General features: G+C 39.4%; 1 protein-coding gene across 2 annotated transcripts in view; it reads left to right on the top strand.

Annotated features, from left to right (window-relative positions):
* Nucleotides 1–19577, top strand: part of roraa (RAR-related orphan receptor A, paralog a) — a 289292-nt gene that overhangs the window by 256544 nt on the left and 13171 nt on the right. For both annotated transcript variants that reach the window (XM_081356865.1, XM_081356864.1), the window contains 2 exons: nt 13424–13509; nt 17249–17390. In XM_081356865.1, coding sequence (XP_081212991.1) covers nt 13424–13509; nt 17249–17390 — 228 coding nt within the window. The remainder of the gene's footprint in view (nt 1–13423; nt 13510–17248; nt 17391–19577) is intronic.

The following is a 19577-nucleotide window of genomic DNA, read 5'->3' as shown; positions in this document are numbered from 1 at the left end:
AGAAGACACTAAGTCATACAGGTTTGGAACAACGAGTGAGTAAATGGTGACAGAATTTCAATCTTGCGTTTCTTTACTCTCAACTAATGCCAACTAACAAAATGCTTCTCTGTAGAGTTCATTTTACTAGCGATTTTTATGCAAGTTTATGGTCATTGAATTGGGTTAATGTAATGTTACGAGACATAGTTTACAAGCTGTTTTATTGACTTTTTACACGTTTACATGAGACATGATACAGATTTCAGTAAGTTGTACTTTCTAAAGGTTATTTCATGCGATCTGTCGTGCCACATTAAAGAGCGCCAAAACTGTTTATTGTTTGAATTTTGTTATAAAACTGACAGAATATGAAAGCTGACACTAAAGTTAGTTCATTCATCAACTGAAAACAGCATAGACTAAGACTCATCAACACCAGTCATTTGAATTTAAAACTAAGTAATTTTCAATGCCACACTGTAATCTAACCACTTTTAAAACTGCTTAAAAAGACATGTAGGCCTATGTGTTTAGCTTTGTTTTCAATCCACTGCACAGTGATTACAGTCTGTACAGTGTATCTCTGCCGAGTGGAACCACGGGGTGCTGTGGATGGAACATTGTGCAGTCAGGTGTTAGAGACCCAGCTGCAGGTCGGCTCGTCGTGTCCCATTGGATGTCCATTAGGAAACCCTGCTGGCTGATGTGAAAACGTTCTCTGTCAGTGCTTTCCCATTTGGCCTGAGTCAATCAGGTTTGTGATTGGTGTGTGTGGGTGGTTAAATTATTAGTTGGAATACCAGCACACATACTCTTTCCCAAGAATAGTTGCTTTCTGATGTCCATTTCTCCTTGCTCACCACTTTTTTTTTTTTTTTGGTAGCATTGGACCCACAGACTACATGACTTTTAATGATGTCCGAATCAAATATGTCTGTTTTTCTCACATGACCATGGTAAGCAAATTACATGGTATTTTTTTTCTGTTCATTTAGGACAGACTATTCCCAGCATGAATAGGTATGTCAGTGATTGTGGTATTATTTTTGACCTACATATACAGGGCTCGACATAAACTTTTTGCTCACCAGCCACTGTGGCCAGTGGTTTTCCAAAGATACTAGCCACCCAGCATTTTCAATAGCCACAATTGTGACACAGATACCATGCCATTTAGATATTTTTTATATGATCTTATAATTTGGCAGCAGGTTTATTAGGCTGCTGTCACTTTAAGACCTGACACACGGATCCATTGTACGGTTACACATGCGTTTTCTTTCTCAACTGTTTATGTTTACTTAAAACATACGTGAATACTCACCAAGATCGGCATTTTCACATTTTTTGTGTGTGTATTTGACTGTTTAAGCAGTGAAAAATAACTCAATTTAGCGTGCACTTCAGGTGTGAGCACAAAACCTGCGGGAATGAGTAAAATTATATACAATCCCACGCCAAAATTCAAACCCTGTAACACCAACAATATTCATTCATAACTCTCTGTCGGAGAGATGAGAGAACGAGAAAGTAGCTGGTATCATGCATCTATGGAAAATTAATATTGGAAGCGTTTCAGATTTTTATCAATATTTACAGTGCTATGCATAAGTTTAGACACCCATGCTAAAGTTGACTAAAAAGAGGAATAAAAAATCATCTTTTGGAAACTGAACTTATTGCCTTAATTTAAAAAATTAGGAAAAATCCAACCTTTAAGGACACCAATTTTCTTTGTGAATGAATAATGTATCGTAAATAAATAAATGTTCTTCCTTAAAATACAGGGTGCATAAGTTTGGACATCCCTATGTTAAATTCCCATAGAGACAGGCAGATTTTTATTTTTAAAGGCCAGTTACTTCATGGATCCAGGATACTATGCATCCTGATAAAGTTCCCTTGGCCTTTGGAATTAAAATAGCCCTACATCATCACATCACCGTCACCATACCTAGAGACTGGCATGATTTTATTTCAGTTAGCCAAAAGCTGGTTTGATTTGCATTGAGAGATGATCTTATGGAAAGTACCCCATGCCAATCTCTAGGTATGGTGAAGGCTATGTGATGATGTGGGGCTATTTTAATTCCAAAGGCCAAGGGAACTTTATCAGGATGCATAGTATCCTAAAAAATAAAAAAAAATAAAAAAATACTTAAAAATAAAAATCTGCCTGCCTCTATGGGAATTTAACATAAGGGTGTCCAGACTTATGCACCCTGTATTTTAAGGAAGAACATTTATTAATGTACGATACATTATTCATTCACAAAGAAAATTGGTGTCCTTAAAGGTTGGATTTTTCCTATTTTTTTAAATTAAGGCATTAAGTTCAATTTCCAAAATATGATTTTTTATTCCTCTTTTTAGTCAACTTTAGCATGGGTGTCTAAACTTATGCATAGCACTGTATGACAACACTTCATTGCACTTAGTTTATTATTTCAGATGCCTTTTTAAAAGACTACAACTGAAAAATGTGTATAATATATTATTTAAAAAAATCATTCCTCCAAAGTGGCATGGGAGGTTGGTGGGTGTTAATGTCAAGCACTGTATATATATAATATATTTATTTATGCTACAGCAGCACACATTCAGATTCTTTGGCCATCCGTTTTTAAGTTTTTAGATGCTGTATCTGTTTTTGACACAAAAACATGTCTTGTGTAAACGGCCTCTAAGAAACCGGTAAACCCGAAACCAGCCAAAATATACACCACTTAATGGACTAGATGTTCAGGCAGCCAGGACTAGTCAGTTTAGAAAATATTTAGTTTTGGCACATCTGTAATCCACAGCCATGATGCATCTTCTGGAGTGACACATTAATGCTGCAATTAGGTATAAAACATCAGCACCACATGGAAACAGAATTCCCTTGTGCCGTCGAACAAGCTTCACTGTTGTTGTGCAAAGGTTTTCTTAGTGTGTGTATATATATATATATATTCATTCCTCCGTGATTTATTGTTTTGTCATTCATTGCCCTGGATTGGCTCCCCTGAGAGCTCGATGTGATCTGATTTGTGTTTAACTAAAGCACTCAGCTGTAGGAGATTGAAGCTCCCAATCGAAGATTAAATCAGCCATACAAGGCTCAAATTCATATTGCATGTTAGAGATCAGCGTGGCCTCTCCTGCCCGGCTGGCAGAGTCCCATTCGTATTCGTAAGCAGTCTGGAAACTGGTTTCAGATGAAAAAAAAAACACATCTTCAGACACAGGAAAGAAAAAAAAAAACGGCAGGAGCATGACTCCAAAAATGGCTCCTCTGATGTTTCAGCTTCAATGATTCTAAGCCTCAGCGATGTGCAACGTCAAGCGTTGCCAAACAAGGCATTCGTAAACAAAAATAGACAATGGCGAGCTTTCGCTCAACTGCACAAAATTTCCTGTCATATTATAACGACAGTTTTACAAACAAATGACGCATTTAGACCTGGTCTAAATTCCATTTGATGCACCGTATGATTACGATAATGGCTCCTTTTCAAATTGAAGATAAATGTTTATGCATGTGGAAGGTTTGCCTGCGTTTGATTTGTGTTTGTTGGAGCAACACGGCACAGACGGCGCGATGCAAATGCACCTCTCCCTCCGTCTTTCTCGTCTTCCTTTCCCCCGTCTCTCATTCCCGTGGGATTCAGGTGCACGGTGACACAGCGAGAGGTGGCGTGCCCTGTGGCTCTAGACTGCCTTGCTCCGGTGGAAATGCTTTGCCTGTCACTGAGAAGAGGAGGACAGGAGGAAAGAGAGATGGAGACAGACGGAAGGAGAGAGAAAAAGGGTGTCGGGGCAGGGCGGAGGAGAGAGTCTGGCACACACGCTCCTCTCCACGCAACTTGCCTGTATCGTAACCCCCATCCTTTTGTTCTGTTCCCATGAGTGCATGAGTCTCGCTCACACTCGCAACCAGAAAGCTCGTCAATCTCTTGCCACCGAATGCATAAATGAGGACTAGGGCAGGGCGATATAGCTTATATATATGTATACACTATATATATTCACTCTTATTTGATGTACATCTCACTTCTCGTGATTTATGTATTTGCTCTAAAATGATTTCAAATGTTTTTATTCAGAAAAAGAAAAAAACATCATTTTAACCAGCCTTCCATAGCCAAAGTAGATTAAAAAAATCTGAAACACAGTTTTTTCAACACTTTATTAAATTCAGCGCAAGGAAAAATACTGTTTTGGATTGCCTCAAGAATGAAATTCATGCAAACCTGCAATAATTAAATAATACATTAAATGATACAAACACACTTTATATTTTGGGTTGCAATGGATGATGAAAAGGTGTTTAGAGTTTCGAACTGATTCATTCAAATTATGAATTTGAGCTGATTCATACTTTGATATCATTTGATATGATACTGTGATAGGATAGTATAGAGTGGACAGGAAGCGAGGTGGGAGAGAGAAGGGGGGCGGGATCGGGAAAGGTCCACGAGCCGGGATTCGAACTCGGGTCACCCGAAGCACAGCGGCACTATATGTCGGTGCACTGCCCATGAGGCTATCGGTGCCCGACAAGCTGATTCATACTTTGATATATACTTTTATTATATAGTATTGAAATCACACACACACACACTATACATTATATCCATACATTTTCAATTTCAAATGAATGCACGGAAGAATGATAAATAGGATTTCTTGAAGAATGATGTACGTGTATGCAAACCTGCTGCAATAATTAAATAAATAATATAAATACACTTGATATTTTGCATCACACTTGAAATTTGAAAGGGTGTTCAGAGTTTTAAAGTTATTCATTCAAATGCACAATTTGAACGGATTCATGGCCAAAAAGAGTCCTATTATTGTATCATCACATAGAAATAATTTCTTATTTATTTTGCGCAAGAAAAAATAATAATAATAAAAAAATATATATATATATATTCATTATTAACTACCTCATTATTATACCCGTGTAAAATAAACAAGAAAAAGTAACTTGAAGTGAGAAGTCTCCTTTCTGCCGACTGGGAAACACTCCTGCTCCTTTTCCTGCTCCTGCTATACTATATGGTATGTCAAAATGCATTTAACTGAGACAGTTGGGTACATCTAGAAGTACGGTAACACAAGCTGCTGTGTTTGCTGGGAGGGATCTTGAGTTTTGTGTGTGGCACTGAAAAATTAATGGCCTCATACACAAACAAACACACAGATGCATGCATGAGTTCACTCCTGAAAGCTGCCCAAAGGCAAGAAGCCAGCACTGGGTCGAACCCGCCACTTCAGCGCTTTACAGGAGCAACAAGAGGAAAAGAATGAGAAGTTCTCTCTCTCATCCTTATCTCCTCTGATCTTCTCAGCTCTCCGGTGGTCTCAAGTGACGACGGATCACGGCGGCGGACTGTGATTAAACGCGAGGAATTAAATGGGAAGCACAAACAAACATGCGCACAGGCTATCAAACAAACCCACGTGATCAAACTGCTGTCTGCGGACTTGAAACCAGCTCTCTTTGTTGCTTACATTTTTACCATTCATAGCATTGAAATGGGATTTGCGACATTGTCACGTGTGATCTCTCAGCTCCAGCATAGCACATGCGGTCAGTCTCAAGGTAATAGCTAAACATGCTAAAATGTCTGTGTGGAAGGAATATGGCAGTCTTGTGAAGCTGACATTCAAATAACCTTCCCTTATTTCAGCTGAAATTGGAATAAAAGGAAAGAAGTGGAAGTAAACACATTTTTTTTGCTATGTCACTTGGCCAAATCACAAAAATCAGTGAGATTTTAAGACTACTCTTGCTACAAAACCAGCTAATCAAACAGACGCTAACCGATTCCCCTGACATATTTTCTTAAACCTATACTTAACCCAGCCGAATAGCACAAGAGGTTTGTGTCGTACCACAGAGGACGCTTGGATAATGTACACGGGCTATGTTATTTACAGAAACAATCTGGAACAGCAGTGAAACATTTCAGAGGAATTTGATTAAACTGCTGTTTGTCCATGTTCTCTGGCCTGAAGGACTGTTGTTAATCTGGCTGTAATGTGGCACTTTGCGCAATTCCAGCATCGTAATTCCCTGACATGAGCCCACTGGCTTGCATCATTTGGTCACTGACAGCTGTCAACACACAAGCACATTAGCAACATCCTACACACACACACACACACTGCAGGCCCATGGCATTGCCGCATTTAAAGGGGCAGTATGCAATTTTTGCGCCACTAGAGATACCAAACTAAATTGCAGAAACAACAACTGTTTTCAGTCAAGTTTGACTGGCCAAACAGGTAGCTGCATCTCAAGATCATGCCTTTGGTTGTGCCAATTTTTCTTATAATGTCAGATCACTCAAATAGATCAGTTTCGCTTGGTGCCGCTAACGGTGTGAAAATTAAACACTGCATCTTTAAGAAAAAACTTGTGTTTTTCTTGTGTTTTTTTTTTAACAGCCCTTCAAGCACACATCATCCACTGCTGTATCCAATTATATCAGGCAGTGGATCACTGCCTGCACTCCTATTGGTTGTCACATCACTGCTAATTTGCATACCGTTTAATGCTGTTGTTTAATTTAAGCCAAAAGTATACTTTGGTTTTTATGAGTTCACTAGAGTGTTCAATACGTGTGATGTAAATTTTGTCATCAGCATAGTGTGCACACACTGAACATTCTTCTTGCACATGCAAAATTTTTTTGTTTATCCACAAAGTGTTGACACTGTCGTTGTTTCACATAAAAGAAACCGATGAGACGGAACAATACGTCTTTGTGTGAGGCCCGGGTATACTTCATTTGCTTTTTTATTGTTTTTAACTTATGTAAAGAAATAAAGTAAACATTGGACAAGGATGAAACTTTCTAGTGCATGTGTCGAGTAGTCATGAATGCTATCTAACAGAGTCTATTTTGAAAGGCTATGTACGCATTTGCTAGCATTCGTGTAATGATTGAAGCATATTTTGGTATTTAGTTGCACCTAAAGTGGTAGATGTGGCAAATGAATGACTTGTAGTCACTGTGAACACTGTTTTAAGCTTTCATGGTACATATTTTGCTCATTAGTGGCCAAATCTGAATCTGTTTAAAAGTGGAAACGCTAATAGATTTGCTGAAAAACAGTGTTGGCTATGTTTGGTGCACTAGTGTAATGGGTTAAGCTCTCATCTTTATGAGTATGTGTCCTTAAAGCATAAGCGGATAATCCTAATCCCACCAGGTTATGTCAACAATCCAACAATTCAGCGAGATTTTAGCCCAGAGTGGGAATAACTAGAGGCATTTTGTGCTGATTTGCATGCAGGAGGAAATGTGCCACAAATGCGTTGTTAGCGCTTTGGCCTGTCGCTAGTCACGTAGGTTGATTTTCAGCACGCCAGACAAACAATATCACTGACGTCTGTGTGCAGAAATGGAGATCGGGATGTTTTAATACTGCTGAACAGAAAAAAGCCATATCATTTTGTATGCGCAGCCGGGAAGAAGCACTCTGCTGAAGTTAGCGATCAACCCTCCCCCACTAGCTGGATCCTGGAATCCTCCATTAGCGAGTGAACATTCCTGAATATTTCACACGCCTTCAATATATTGTGTCAACATCACACTTTTCGCCTCACTTAGAACGAAGCTCCTCGGGTACAAATGAGGAGAGAGCACTTTTAAGAAGTGCTCAGCATGGAGAATGAGCGTCTTTGTGATGCTGATGTCAGCGCTAATGCGCTAAAGAATACAGAGCGACTGTGACAGTTAGCGCTGAGGCGTTAGCACGCATTATGGTGAAATTATTATTGTCTCCACTGTTTGATCACTGTTTTTCACTGTTTGTGGTTTTCATTCTTTTTCACTTTTGTCAAGAAAGACTTGAATTAAAGTGTGAATGCATTCCAACTTCAGCAGAGGAAAATAAGGGACAGTCAGTGTTTTATTAGCAAAATAAAGGACACTCTTAATTTGCTATTAACTGCTAAAATTCATTCACTTTGATACAATCACTTTGATTTTGGTCTACTAACAAATGGCTTTACTGCATCTGATAAAAAACAATTAGTGTCATACTGAAATTTCACACAAATTACATTACAAATGTAGCCTAGAAATGTAGCCTAGCCTAGCTTCACCTGTAACTTAGCAAAGAGCTACTAATTCTTACACAATTGAGACAAAAGTGGAAATTGGAAATTTGGTAGTAGGCAGTAGCTTAAATACAGACGCAAAAATATGCTAAAATATGGGACAAACTACATCTTTCATTGATTTTATATGGACTATTTTAAATATCAGACGGTCATATGCATCCTTAAACGCGAGACACATTATTGCTGTGTTTTGCAGTTGTGGCGCAGCACGGCTAAGCAGTCTCAGAGAGCCGGACTGTCACGGCTGATGGTGTGCTATGAAATATGGCCTCCGTCTGAATTTATGTGCATGAACTATGTGCCGTACCAATTAAAATGGTCATTTGGTGAGCAAGTGACAAGTGTGTTTGATGTTAGCAGAAACTGAGGGGCTTCTGTTAGCAAGAGCAGGGGCTTGTCTCCCATGAGGTCTGATTTGAGGGCTTTAAAGGGCATGGCAGAGACGGGTCCTGATTGCGATTGGGACGTGGAATGAGAGAGAGGGATGGAGGGCGATAGACGGTGAGAAAGATAGCATTAGCTGAGAGAGGGGACAGCGAAGTGACACGTCACTCCTCCTCAGGGCTCTGTCTCGCTGTCAGCTCTGACTCAGTGACCTTGAAGTGGGCTCCAGGAAGTCACAACAGAGCAGACCCAACTAACAAGCTGCATCAGATTTGCTCTTTGCTGCCCCACGTTTCAATGTAGGCGCAGTGGGAGTCATTTAGTGCAAAGGTTTGATCTTTAACGTTACCACGGCCCTGTGCCCTTTTACTGTGCGTTTTCATTTGCGTAACTCTGTGTGTGTTATGCGTCTGTGGTATGTTTGATGTTGCCCGTAGGCTGAGACCTTTTTGACCAGCCGCGGTGTATGGCATGAACACTGTCTGATATGCAGTATCAGTCATCTTCTTATCTGCGGTGTTGATAAACATCTGGCTTTATAACCTATGTGGTGTAATTTTTTGAGAGATTTGTATTATTATTACTATCATTATTATAAACTCTTTATAAAGCACACTGATTAATAATAATAATTATTATTATTTTGAGTCACTGTATGCTTTCTAAACGGTTGATGTGTATACATGAGAAAATTATCTAATAATAACAACTATTGTGACAAATGTCATTTTTTGCATGTAAATACTGTATATTATGAACTCTCTAGAAAGCATACTGTGATTTAAATTATTTATTTATTTATTATTATTATTATTAAGTCACAGCATGCTTCTAAAGTATTAGCAATGTATTTGTATGAGAATTGTCTAATAATAATAATAATAATATATTATATGATATTTCATCATATTTTATATGAACTTTAGAAAGCAGATTTTGATTTTAATTATTGTTATTATTACTATTATTATTATTGGTATTATTATTTACATAATAATAATAATTTAAATCACATTTTGCTGTCTAATAATAATAATAATAATAATAATAATATAATATATTTTTATATGAACTCTTTAAAAAGCATATTGTGATTTTAATTATTGTTATAATTATTATTATTATTTGTATTTTTATTAAGATAGTATGCTTTCTAAAGGGCTAACAATGTATTTATATGAGAAAATTGTCTAATAATAACAATTATTATGATTATTATAATATATTATAACTCTTTAGAAAGCATAACGATTTTATGTTTTTTTATTATTATTATTATTAGTGACATGTTTAGCAAATACATTGTGAACTTTATGAAGCATACTGTAATTTTTAAATAATAATAATACCACAGTCACAGTATGCTTTCTAAATGGTTAACAATGTATTTACATGTGAAATCTGTGGCATTTACATGGTAAAATCATCCAAAAAATACAGTAATAGCATAGTATTTTTTCCCTAAAAGTTATTCAGTTATCCAGTGCTGGCAAATACCACCCTGTAAACGTGGAACTGTTCGGGCAACTGAATATCTCAGAGTATGCGTTATTAGGCGAGTGTGTTTGCACTGGAGCTGGATGAATTACTCCCCGTCCTAATCTTGCTGTGAGGATTCTTTTTTCAGCAGAACAATTTCGGTTTAGCGCTCTCCGTAGACAAAGGAAGCTCCGATCCAGCACTGCAACCCCGCAGCGTGAGCCAGGCGGGAGACAAAGAGCTTTGTGAGTGTTTCATGTGGAGGCCTGGCGAAAGGGAGAGTAGAGCGAGAATTTGCGCCAGGCGGGACCCAAACCTGAGTGCCCTCTTCACTTCCTGCACCTTCGACTGATGTGGCACGAGCTTCGTCAGCAAGTGTACCTGCTTCTTTCCGGCTAAAACGAAGGGCCCTCTGAGCAGCGCCTAGGGAGCGAGTCAGATAGGAGTGCTGCGGCTTGGCCCCCGCAGGCTCGAACCTGCAGCCTGGTAGTCTGTGATGCCAGCAGTGTGAAGCCGCTTCAGCCTGTAGGGCAGAACGTGGGAGCTGGGATTACGTGCCTGGGAAAGACTGTACTCAACAGCCCTGGACTGCCACCTACTGGCAGGGGCCTGGTACTACAACCTCTCTCCTGGACCTCAACCACAGCCAGCCTTAATTACAGCATGCTTCAGTTGTTGTGAGTGCATGTCAGAACAAATTATGTAAGTAATGAGGCTGAAAATGCTAAAGGAGTAGGAACACACTGGCGCGCTAATGCTCATGCCGAGAGAACACAAAAACAAACAACAGAGTGCACTGCCCGTGATTTTTTTTCCTTCTTTTTTCAAAATGCAAAAAAAAAAAAAAGAGAAATGATTATGGTTTCCTAATCATAAATTAATGATAAAAAAAAAACTCGTTGGATATTGAATTAGCAGATCTGCCAATTCCCAAGAAGCTCTCCTGAGGAGACCAACGGTTTATATCAGCGAAAACTGTGTGGGCTTAATGTGCCGTTTACAGGCATGTTGATCGGACGGACGGTGTACCGGGTTGGTGGATCAGCAGCGCAGAGCTGAGAGAGAACGAGAGAGAGAGAGACCCTTGGCCGTGCTGTGGGGACGTTGACATTATCCAGATGACACGACGGGAGCTCGAAGGCAGATGATGAAATGGGCGGCCGCGGATGCATCGCTCAGCGGTGGCAATTTGATGCGTGCAAATTAATTCCGTATGATTGGATTTATAAGGTTCACTAAAATATTATCGAGCCGCAGTATTTTGGCTGGAGGTAGGCAAGTAGCTGCGGGGAACTTTGGCTCGGGATCTAAGAGAACTAGAGGGAGCAATTTCTGTCAAGTAGAAATAAAATGCTTAGGCTACATTAAACAGTGACTGTTCAGCTGTAATCCGGCTAAATATAGAGTGAAGCTCTTGCGTGGTAAGGTCTATTTTGCAGTGGCCAGAGGTTTGGTTCGGGTCCTTTGATGTGATTACATTGCCGTGGCCTTTACTTTGAGATGCCTGACTCTTTTTAAGCAACTTCTATCTGTCGGAATCAATATCGAGTTCACAAGTGTACTTCTGTGAAGGAATTGTTCACTCATAAATTGAAGTTTTGTCATCTTTTATTCCCTTGTGTCGTTCCAAACCTGCATGACTTTCTGTTTGTCATGGAAAACAAAGTGAGATGTTTGGAAGAATGTTCAAGCTGCTCATTTCCATAGAATGAAAGTGAATGGGGACTATAGGGTCTGTCGAGCTACTAAAAAGCATGTACAACTCGTGCACTATATTCCAACACTTCTGAAGTTATAGGACAGATCAGTTTGAGGAATCAATTGAAACTGAATCACTCTGCAGCTCTCAAATCTCATTAACATTCATAAATTCAACCATGTCACGCTATGTTTGACAATAATGCCAAACATTATCTGGGTCTCAAAACCAATCATGACTGCCAAGTTTCAATATGTGCATATTTGAATTACATTAATGACAGTTTAAATAACTTATGCTGTACGTCACTTTTGATAAAAGCATCTGTTAAATGCATAAACATAATCTTAAATATGATATAAAAAATATCTCTCATATTTCAGAGAATGGTACATATACTACCTTTAGGCCCTGTTTACACCTGGTATTACGATACATTTTGGTCGATCAGATCATAAGGGCATTATGCTAAATACAGGTGTAAATTGGGTCTCAAACGTTTTGAGCTTGTTCCCTTTCGACCACTTCCAGAGGTAGTCAAAAACACATTAGACTGGATTGCTTTTGTAGTGTAAACGCTCATGTGGTCGAATGTGTTTGAACAGCCACAAAAGACCATCTACTCTCCACTGAATGACCTAATGCGTAAACATTATGGGAAGTGCGCTAGCCAGACGGGATTTAAACTTTGTCGGCTAAAGACCTAAAGTAAGTTTGATTTGAAGACAAAAAACATACCAAGCACAATGTTCTCTCACCTTTCCTGATTTCTAACACACACTCACAGCGTTCGGCTGGTCTTTTGCTGTCAGAGCAGAAACGAGAGCTTCATCTCTGGGTGTAAATTGCATGAGCTCATTTTGTCCATTAGATCGAAAGATCTGAAAAAAGCCGTATATTTACTTGACCATAGACCCTCCCCTCGAAGAAATCAGTACAGAAGTGGTCGAAATCGGAGAAAGGAGACGTATTAAAACACCAGGTGTAAACGGAAATGTGTCTCCCTTGTCTACTTGTGATCCGATCGACCAAAACGTTTCTTAATACCAGGTGTAAACAGGGCCTTAGATACTTTTAGGGTGCTTTGTTTGTTGTTTTTGGAGCTTGACTTTGGTCACCATGCGCTTTGATTGAATGGAAAAGAGCAACGTCAACATTCTGCTAAATATCTCTTTTTTTGTTCCATGAGAAAATTTGTCGTATGGGTTTTCAATGACATGAGGGTCAGTAAATGATGACATTTTTTAAGTTTGGGTGATCTCTTTAAATGTAGTATAGCTCTGAGATTTTTCCTCAAATACATCACATTTTATTTGTATCAACGCTAGGCCTCTTGGACTGAACTCCGTCTCAGAGGTGGTAAAACTGCTTGGCTGTTTTTAAATTGAACAGGCAGCTTTGAACCAATATTCCAGTGGCGGAAAAGGTCCAGTCATGTGGTAAAGAGTTGGGTTTCTCCCGATATTGCTGCCCAAAAGGCTCTGTGGGGAAATGGTGGTTATTTATTATGATTCCATTTGTTTCCAAGTCACGAGTTGACATCACGTTTGCCATGCTTTTTGTAGGGTTTTCTGTTTAAAGTCGGAATGGCCTCCTCCAAATACGCAGCAGCCGAGGGTGGCATCGACGTGATGCTTTTGAAGCTCGGCGCCGTTTCATGTCGCAACATGCAGCCGTGGAGGAGGTGTTGCGTGGTGACTGGTGACAGTGAAAAATCCTGACAGTATCTTCTCTCTTTTCTTTCTCCGCAGCTCAAATCGAAATAATTCCCTGCAAGATCTGTGGAGACAAATCATCAGGCATCCATTATGGCGTGATAACGTGCGAGGGCTGCAAGGTAAGAAGCTAAACAACCCTGTCAGCGGGTAAGCGCGCGCTCGTGTGACAAAGAAAAAGCGGGAAAAGGCAACAAATGAGACATTCTGGAAAATAACAGAGGGGTTTCTTTCGGATTATTGTCTGTCTAAAAGAAGAAACGACTACAATTGTGCTTACAGGACTTCACAATTCTTCACACGCCTGAGTCTTAATAACTGGCATAGTCGGTTTGAAATGTTGCTAAAAACGTCCCAATTACAATACGACAACAATATAATCCCTTTGTCTTGTTTTTCTTTACCATCTTTGCTGCACTTGACTGTTTTTTTAATAAAACCGTCAAACAGGAAGCGTTTTGGATCACAGCACGTCGTTAGCAGTTTTGCACCCCCCCCCCATTCTTTCCCACCGAAGCTCCTCTTTTTGTGCATTTTTCAAACACGCCGTCCACTCAGCAAAGAGGAATTTTGTGCTTATTGTGTATTCCTGTTTTCCGCCTGTCACCGGAGCGACTCGTTAGCATTCCGCGAGCAGGAGTCGGCAGAAACGAACGTGCGGACGCGGCTCTTGAACGCCTCGTTTTTTTTGTTTTCCCGCACAATAGACAGACTCTCTGCTCAGCATCTCCCTCCGTCACTCACTCGGCGGCAGAAACGCGCAGGCCTGAAGAATAAACTGCTGAAATGTATCTTTAATGATTACTAATTACTCGAGGCACAGAGACATTTAATGATATGTGCGAGCACAACGCTCCGGCCCATAAATCATAGCATTATTAAGGAGCGCTGCTTGTCACCGGCAGTCCTACCCCGCTTTCATAATGGCTGCCATTAGAAAGCAACTTGGCAGCTGTCAGCTGTTTTCTAGTAATTAAACAGCCAATGAGCAACTAATTAAGACATATGTGTATGGAGCTGTGGAGTGGGTGTGTTAATGACGAGCTGGAATCAATTCATTAAGTCAAAAGGATGAGAAATAAACTCAACGTGGGTGCCCACTCCTTCCCCCCCTCGAGCCAACCACTGGGTCCGGCCTCTGTTATTCAACATTAATAACCTCGTACAAACTCGCCATTATTTTCTACCGTTCTCACCTGTCTCTGAACTAGCCGTGCCAATTGTTAATGAGGAAAAATACTCATTCCAAACTGCTTTTTTTTATAGTTACCACACTAAAGTAGGTGTTGCTCGGATGTATCTTGACTAAAGAGAAACATGTCTATATGATCGAGGCAAGTGTTTGTAAAGCTGCCACCATCTGTTCAGCATCTGCCACAGAAATGTTTTATGAGCACTTCATGTGGGATAATATGCGCTTGTAAGGTATAGATGCATGTCTGTCGCCAGTTTGAGGTCAATTAAGCTGAAAGGCATAAATTAAATTTTTTTCTTAATAAATAATATGATTTTTTTTATGGTATAATAATTATATAAATATAAGTACTATTTAGAAGTGTGCAGACAAGAATGTATAATTTGCAGCTGTTAATGCATTTAAAAAATATATTTTACTATTACTATTATCAAATTATTTTTGCACATACACTTAAAAAATATGATCAATATGTTATGACAACGTATGTTTTTACATTGCTTTAACTCATCAAATTTAAGTAATTTCTTTTAAAAAGTAAAACTCTTTTTTATAAGTTATACAAGATTCAACTCATTTTTTTAAGTCAGTTATTTATGTAGGGTGATATTAGGCAAATTGGATCACTTTTTGGTTAATTGCTTGGGACACTAACTAATAACCTATGCATGGCATTAAACTGTGTTCTTATGATTAAAGTGTAAGTTGCAGGTTAACCACCACAGTCAATTAATGTGTAAATTAAAGTGCTCTATATGTATATATTTAATTATTTCTGTCTTAAAATGCGTTAAAATAACATTTATTGGGGTTTCTTCAACGGTAGCGTGTTTTTTCAGTTACTGGGTGATGACGTCACAAGAGGAACTCGCAACCCATACTCTGCTAGATTCCTACTGTATTATGGCTATTTGGAGAACGACTGAGGATGTGGGAAACCATCAAATTCTTTATGGACCACAGCCCTACAATTTTTAACTGGTCAGGCGTGAGAGAGGGCAGCCATGGCACTCAAAGAGTTATTAATGCTTGGTGTGAGGAGAATTAGTGGAGGGTTGGCCAGGTGAGTAACATTAGCTACGTTATAGTCTAGCCTGGTGCAAACTTAACCCGGATAATATAACGGAACAAGCCAGTCTTTTCAAAATATTGCCGTCATGTAGAATAGCAAGGAGGGACAACGACTGAACTGAATACATTATTTACTTACAGTAAGTCAGTCCAAATCAGAGCTGCAACGTTAGAGATGCACACACTGACTGCACAGGCATCAATAGCTAGTCTCATCGACGCCTCAAACGTCATGTAATACCCTTCCTCAATCCACGCGTTATCAATTTCTCACGATTTAATTAGCGATGTTTATTGTCAGAAAAGAAAAAGAGAGATCGATGTCCCCATCACTGTGTTTGTGTGGGCTATCAGCAGTGGAGAGTGTGTGCTGCCGTGAGGTGAACGCGTTTTGGAGTTTAGTGGAACAGCTCGAGCTGCGACCGGCTGATCTGACGGCCTGAACCCGTTTGTTTTGCGAATAGCTTATTCTCATTTCAGGCAGGATCACGGTCCCCTTAAAGTCAGCACACACGAGTATGTTTACAGTGGAGTTATTTTATCCATAATTTTTTTTTATCAAATAAAACATACAACCAACTTTTCTGCAGTTATGTAAGGCATCTATAGCTGCAAGCGTACGGTAACTCTACTAGTGAGTTCCTCATATGACGTCACGCCCCATCTAGTGGAAGGGAGCGGGAGCGGTTAAAACCACTGTTAAAAGTGCCAACTTTTCATATTATATCAGCATTTTGGTATAAAAAACAATGGTGGGCGGTTCTTATCTTTATGTTTAATAAACACATTGCATTATCTTCGTGAAAAATTTAACCTGCAACTTACACTTTAATGTGTTGAATTGATGTAATCAAATATAATTGTTCCTTCAGGTTTTGAAACATAGCTTTCCCACATTTTTTTTTTAGATGAGCAGTGTTCAGGTAAAATGGGCCGGCCGAACAGCAAAAATGGGCCAGTCAAACTGCAAAGTGAAATTCTGATAAAACACATTTAATTATTTCAAAATTTATAATCTAACAGTGTAACATTGCATTTAAATTTCATTAAAACATCAATTTAAATTTCATTAAAACATCAATTTCAATCAATTTATCTCCCTATATTCACCTAATGCTCCTCTCATCCTCTCCTCTATACCCACAAATTGTATTTTTGCCCTTTCCTTGGCAGACATCCTTTCTATCTCCTTTATGTACCCTCTTTTCTCATTTCTTACCATTTCTGTTTGACATGCTGTCTGTTAAAAAATAGTTTAACATTACTTTACATTTAACATTGCTTAAACTCAACTCAGAAGGTGGCCCATTTTAACTGAAATTAATGAAATGACTTAAACATCCAAGTAGGTTGTACTTAAAAAAAATTAAGGCAGCAACTTTTCTTTTACAGTGTATGAAAATGCACTATATATATATATATATTTTTTTTTTGTGTGTGTGTGTGTGTGTGTGTGTGTGTGTGTGTGTGTGTGTGTGTGTGTGTGTGTGTGTGTGTGTGTGTGTGATGAGACTGGTAAAAATCTTAAAAATCCTTACTGTTGAGCCCTGCATGGGTTAACCAACCCTCTCTCTGTCCTTCTCTGGGGCCTGTAGGGTTTCTTCAGGAGGAGTCAGCAGAGCAATGCTGCGTACTCATGCCCGCGTCAGAAGAACTGTCTGATTGACCGCACCAGCCGGAACCGCTGCCAGCACTGCAGGCTGCAGAAGTGTCTGGCCGTGGGCATGTCACGTGACGGTGAGTCCATGTCCAGGACAGCAGGCACCAGAGGGAGAACACAGTCTCCACAGATACAGAACATCGAATGCATGCAAAATACCAAACAGAGCAGTGTGTAAAGTGAACGTGCAACCTGACAGACAGTGTTTTTCAGTTATGGTTTGAGAATACAAACCTGATTGCAACAAGTAGAGTAAAAGAGGAACATATAATGGAAAACGTTTTAACAATGTCTACAAATGTGACCTACAGTACATGCATCACAGGATGCATCTGTGATTTTCGTATTGTAATGTATTTTCATTATTATTATTATGAAAGTCATTTCCACAACAGTGTCAATTCCATCTCAAATGATGTTTTGTGTTTAATAACATTCCTTGATGGAAATTATATTTTGAAATAAAATACATTTTTGTAAAAATAAATAGTATTTTTGTAATAAAATGTCTAAATTAAATGACTAAAGAGGCTAATTTCATAGGTATCCTAAATAACCATAATTAATTTTATTTTTATAATTTGACACAATTTTAGCTTAATTGGAGATTCCATATAATTGTATGCCTGGTTTCACTGACAGGGCTTCGATTAAGCCAGGATTAGTTCGGTTAGGACATTTAAGTAGCTTTTATAAACATGCCTTAGAAAAAAAAAAAAACTACTGGTGTGTGTCTTGAGACAACATGATGGCACTGACATATTTTAAGAAATGTCAGTGCAAGTTTCTTTCAGTTAAAACAGCTCAAACATGCATTTTAGTCTGGGACTGGCTTAAGCCTTGTCTGGGGAAATTGTTCACAATACCAAAATGACAAGATTTACCTCGGCAGTTAACATCAATATATAAAAAGCCTATTCAACGCTCATAACATACACAACATACAGAACACAAACAGTCTTTTTTAATGGCGACAGCTAAATTTATATTGAAAGTACATTGAGGACTGTACAATTAAGTGGATAGTGTAATAGAATATGTTTAGTCCTTTACTACTTTTATTCAATACTTACCTTTGTCCCCCGGTCTTGCCATGTCACTTAAGTAGAGTACCTGCTCTGTAGTCAGCGCCCTTTGCTCATTAATTTTTTACCAAACTTGTGACAAGATGAATTTAAGAGGCAGTTGTGGTTCTTGACTGCAGGGCATGCTCAGTCAGGGTGGAGAATCTGACAGCAAGTAGCTTTTATTAAATGAGCATCATTAAAGCAGGCTCATTAAAGAGAATGCAGGTGAGCAGCATTAACGGGTGCACAGGTGAGTGTGAGTGTGTGCGTGTGTGTACGAGTGTGTGCGTGCGGAGGCCCCCTGCTGGGCCTCCGGCTGGGCTGTGTGACTACGGCCCGTGACAGGAGGATGAAATCAGGCCAGGTCTTCCGAGTCTACCAGGCTGCTCTCTCACACACAACCAGGACAGGCAAGGTGACTTCTGACTTCACTCCGACTGAAGCTCACCAGTCCCCATCTGCCTTCCTTACACGGGGACAGAGACGCAGAGCGTAGCCAGACACGCACGTCTGAGACGACGTTAGGCCTCCACTCATTCTCATTCATACGCCTCAATATCAGAGCTGATCCCGTACCCCTTCTAAACACCTCGCTTATGTCTCCTCCAAGCATGTCTTGTCTTATCTCCTCTAATCTCCTGTACTCTGCTCATGTCTCATTTTATTTTCTCATCTCTCTCTCCTCTTGTCTCCACTCCTCAAGTCTCATTTTGTATCATCTCCTTTCTTCAAATATCGTCTCCCCGTGTTTAATTTAATTTACTTTTCTCTCATCTCAGCTCCTCCTATCTCTTCAAATCTCATTTAGTCTCATTTATTCTTTTCTCATCTCCACCTCTTTCTTCAAATCTTCTTTTCGTCTCCTCTCCTCTCATTTTGTCTCATTTCTTCTTTTCTCGCCTCTACTTCTTTCGTCAAATCCTCTAGCTTCATCCTCTTTGTCCGTTTCCTCTTTTCATCTCCTGATTTCTTTCCAAATCTCATTTTCTCATGTTTCGTCTCCTCCCCATCTCCAAATCTCCTCTTCTTTCCTCTTCACATGCCTGGTTTCATCTGTTTTATCTCCTCCTCATGTCTCAACTTGTCTCCAGTCCCGCCATGTCATCTCCCCTCCTCTCCACATCTTATCTCGTCTCCTCAAATGTCCTCTTGTTTTTCTCTCATCTCCTATATTCAGATAGCAACCTCAAGTCTCAT

The sequence above is a fragment of the Scardinius erythrophthalmus genome (genome assembly GCF_964197995.2).
Source record: "Scardinius erythrophthalmus genome assembly, chromosome: 24".
NCBI lineage: Eukaryota > Metazoa > Chordata > Actinopteri > Cypriniformes > Leuciscidae > Scardinius > Scardinius erythrophthalmus.
Note: the sequence above shows the minus strand (reverse complement) of the source record. Positions and strands in the feature narration are given on the sequence as shown.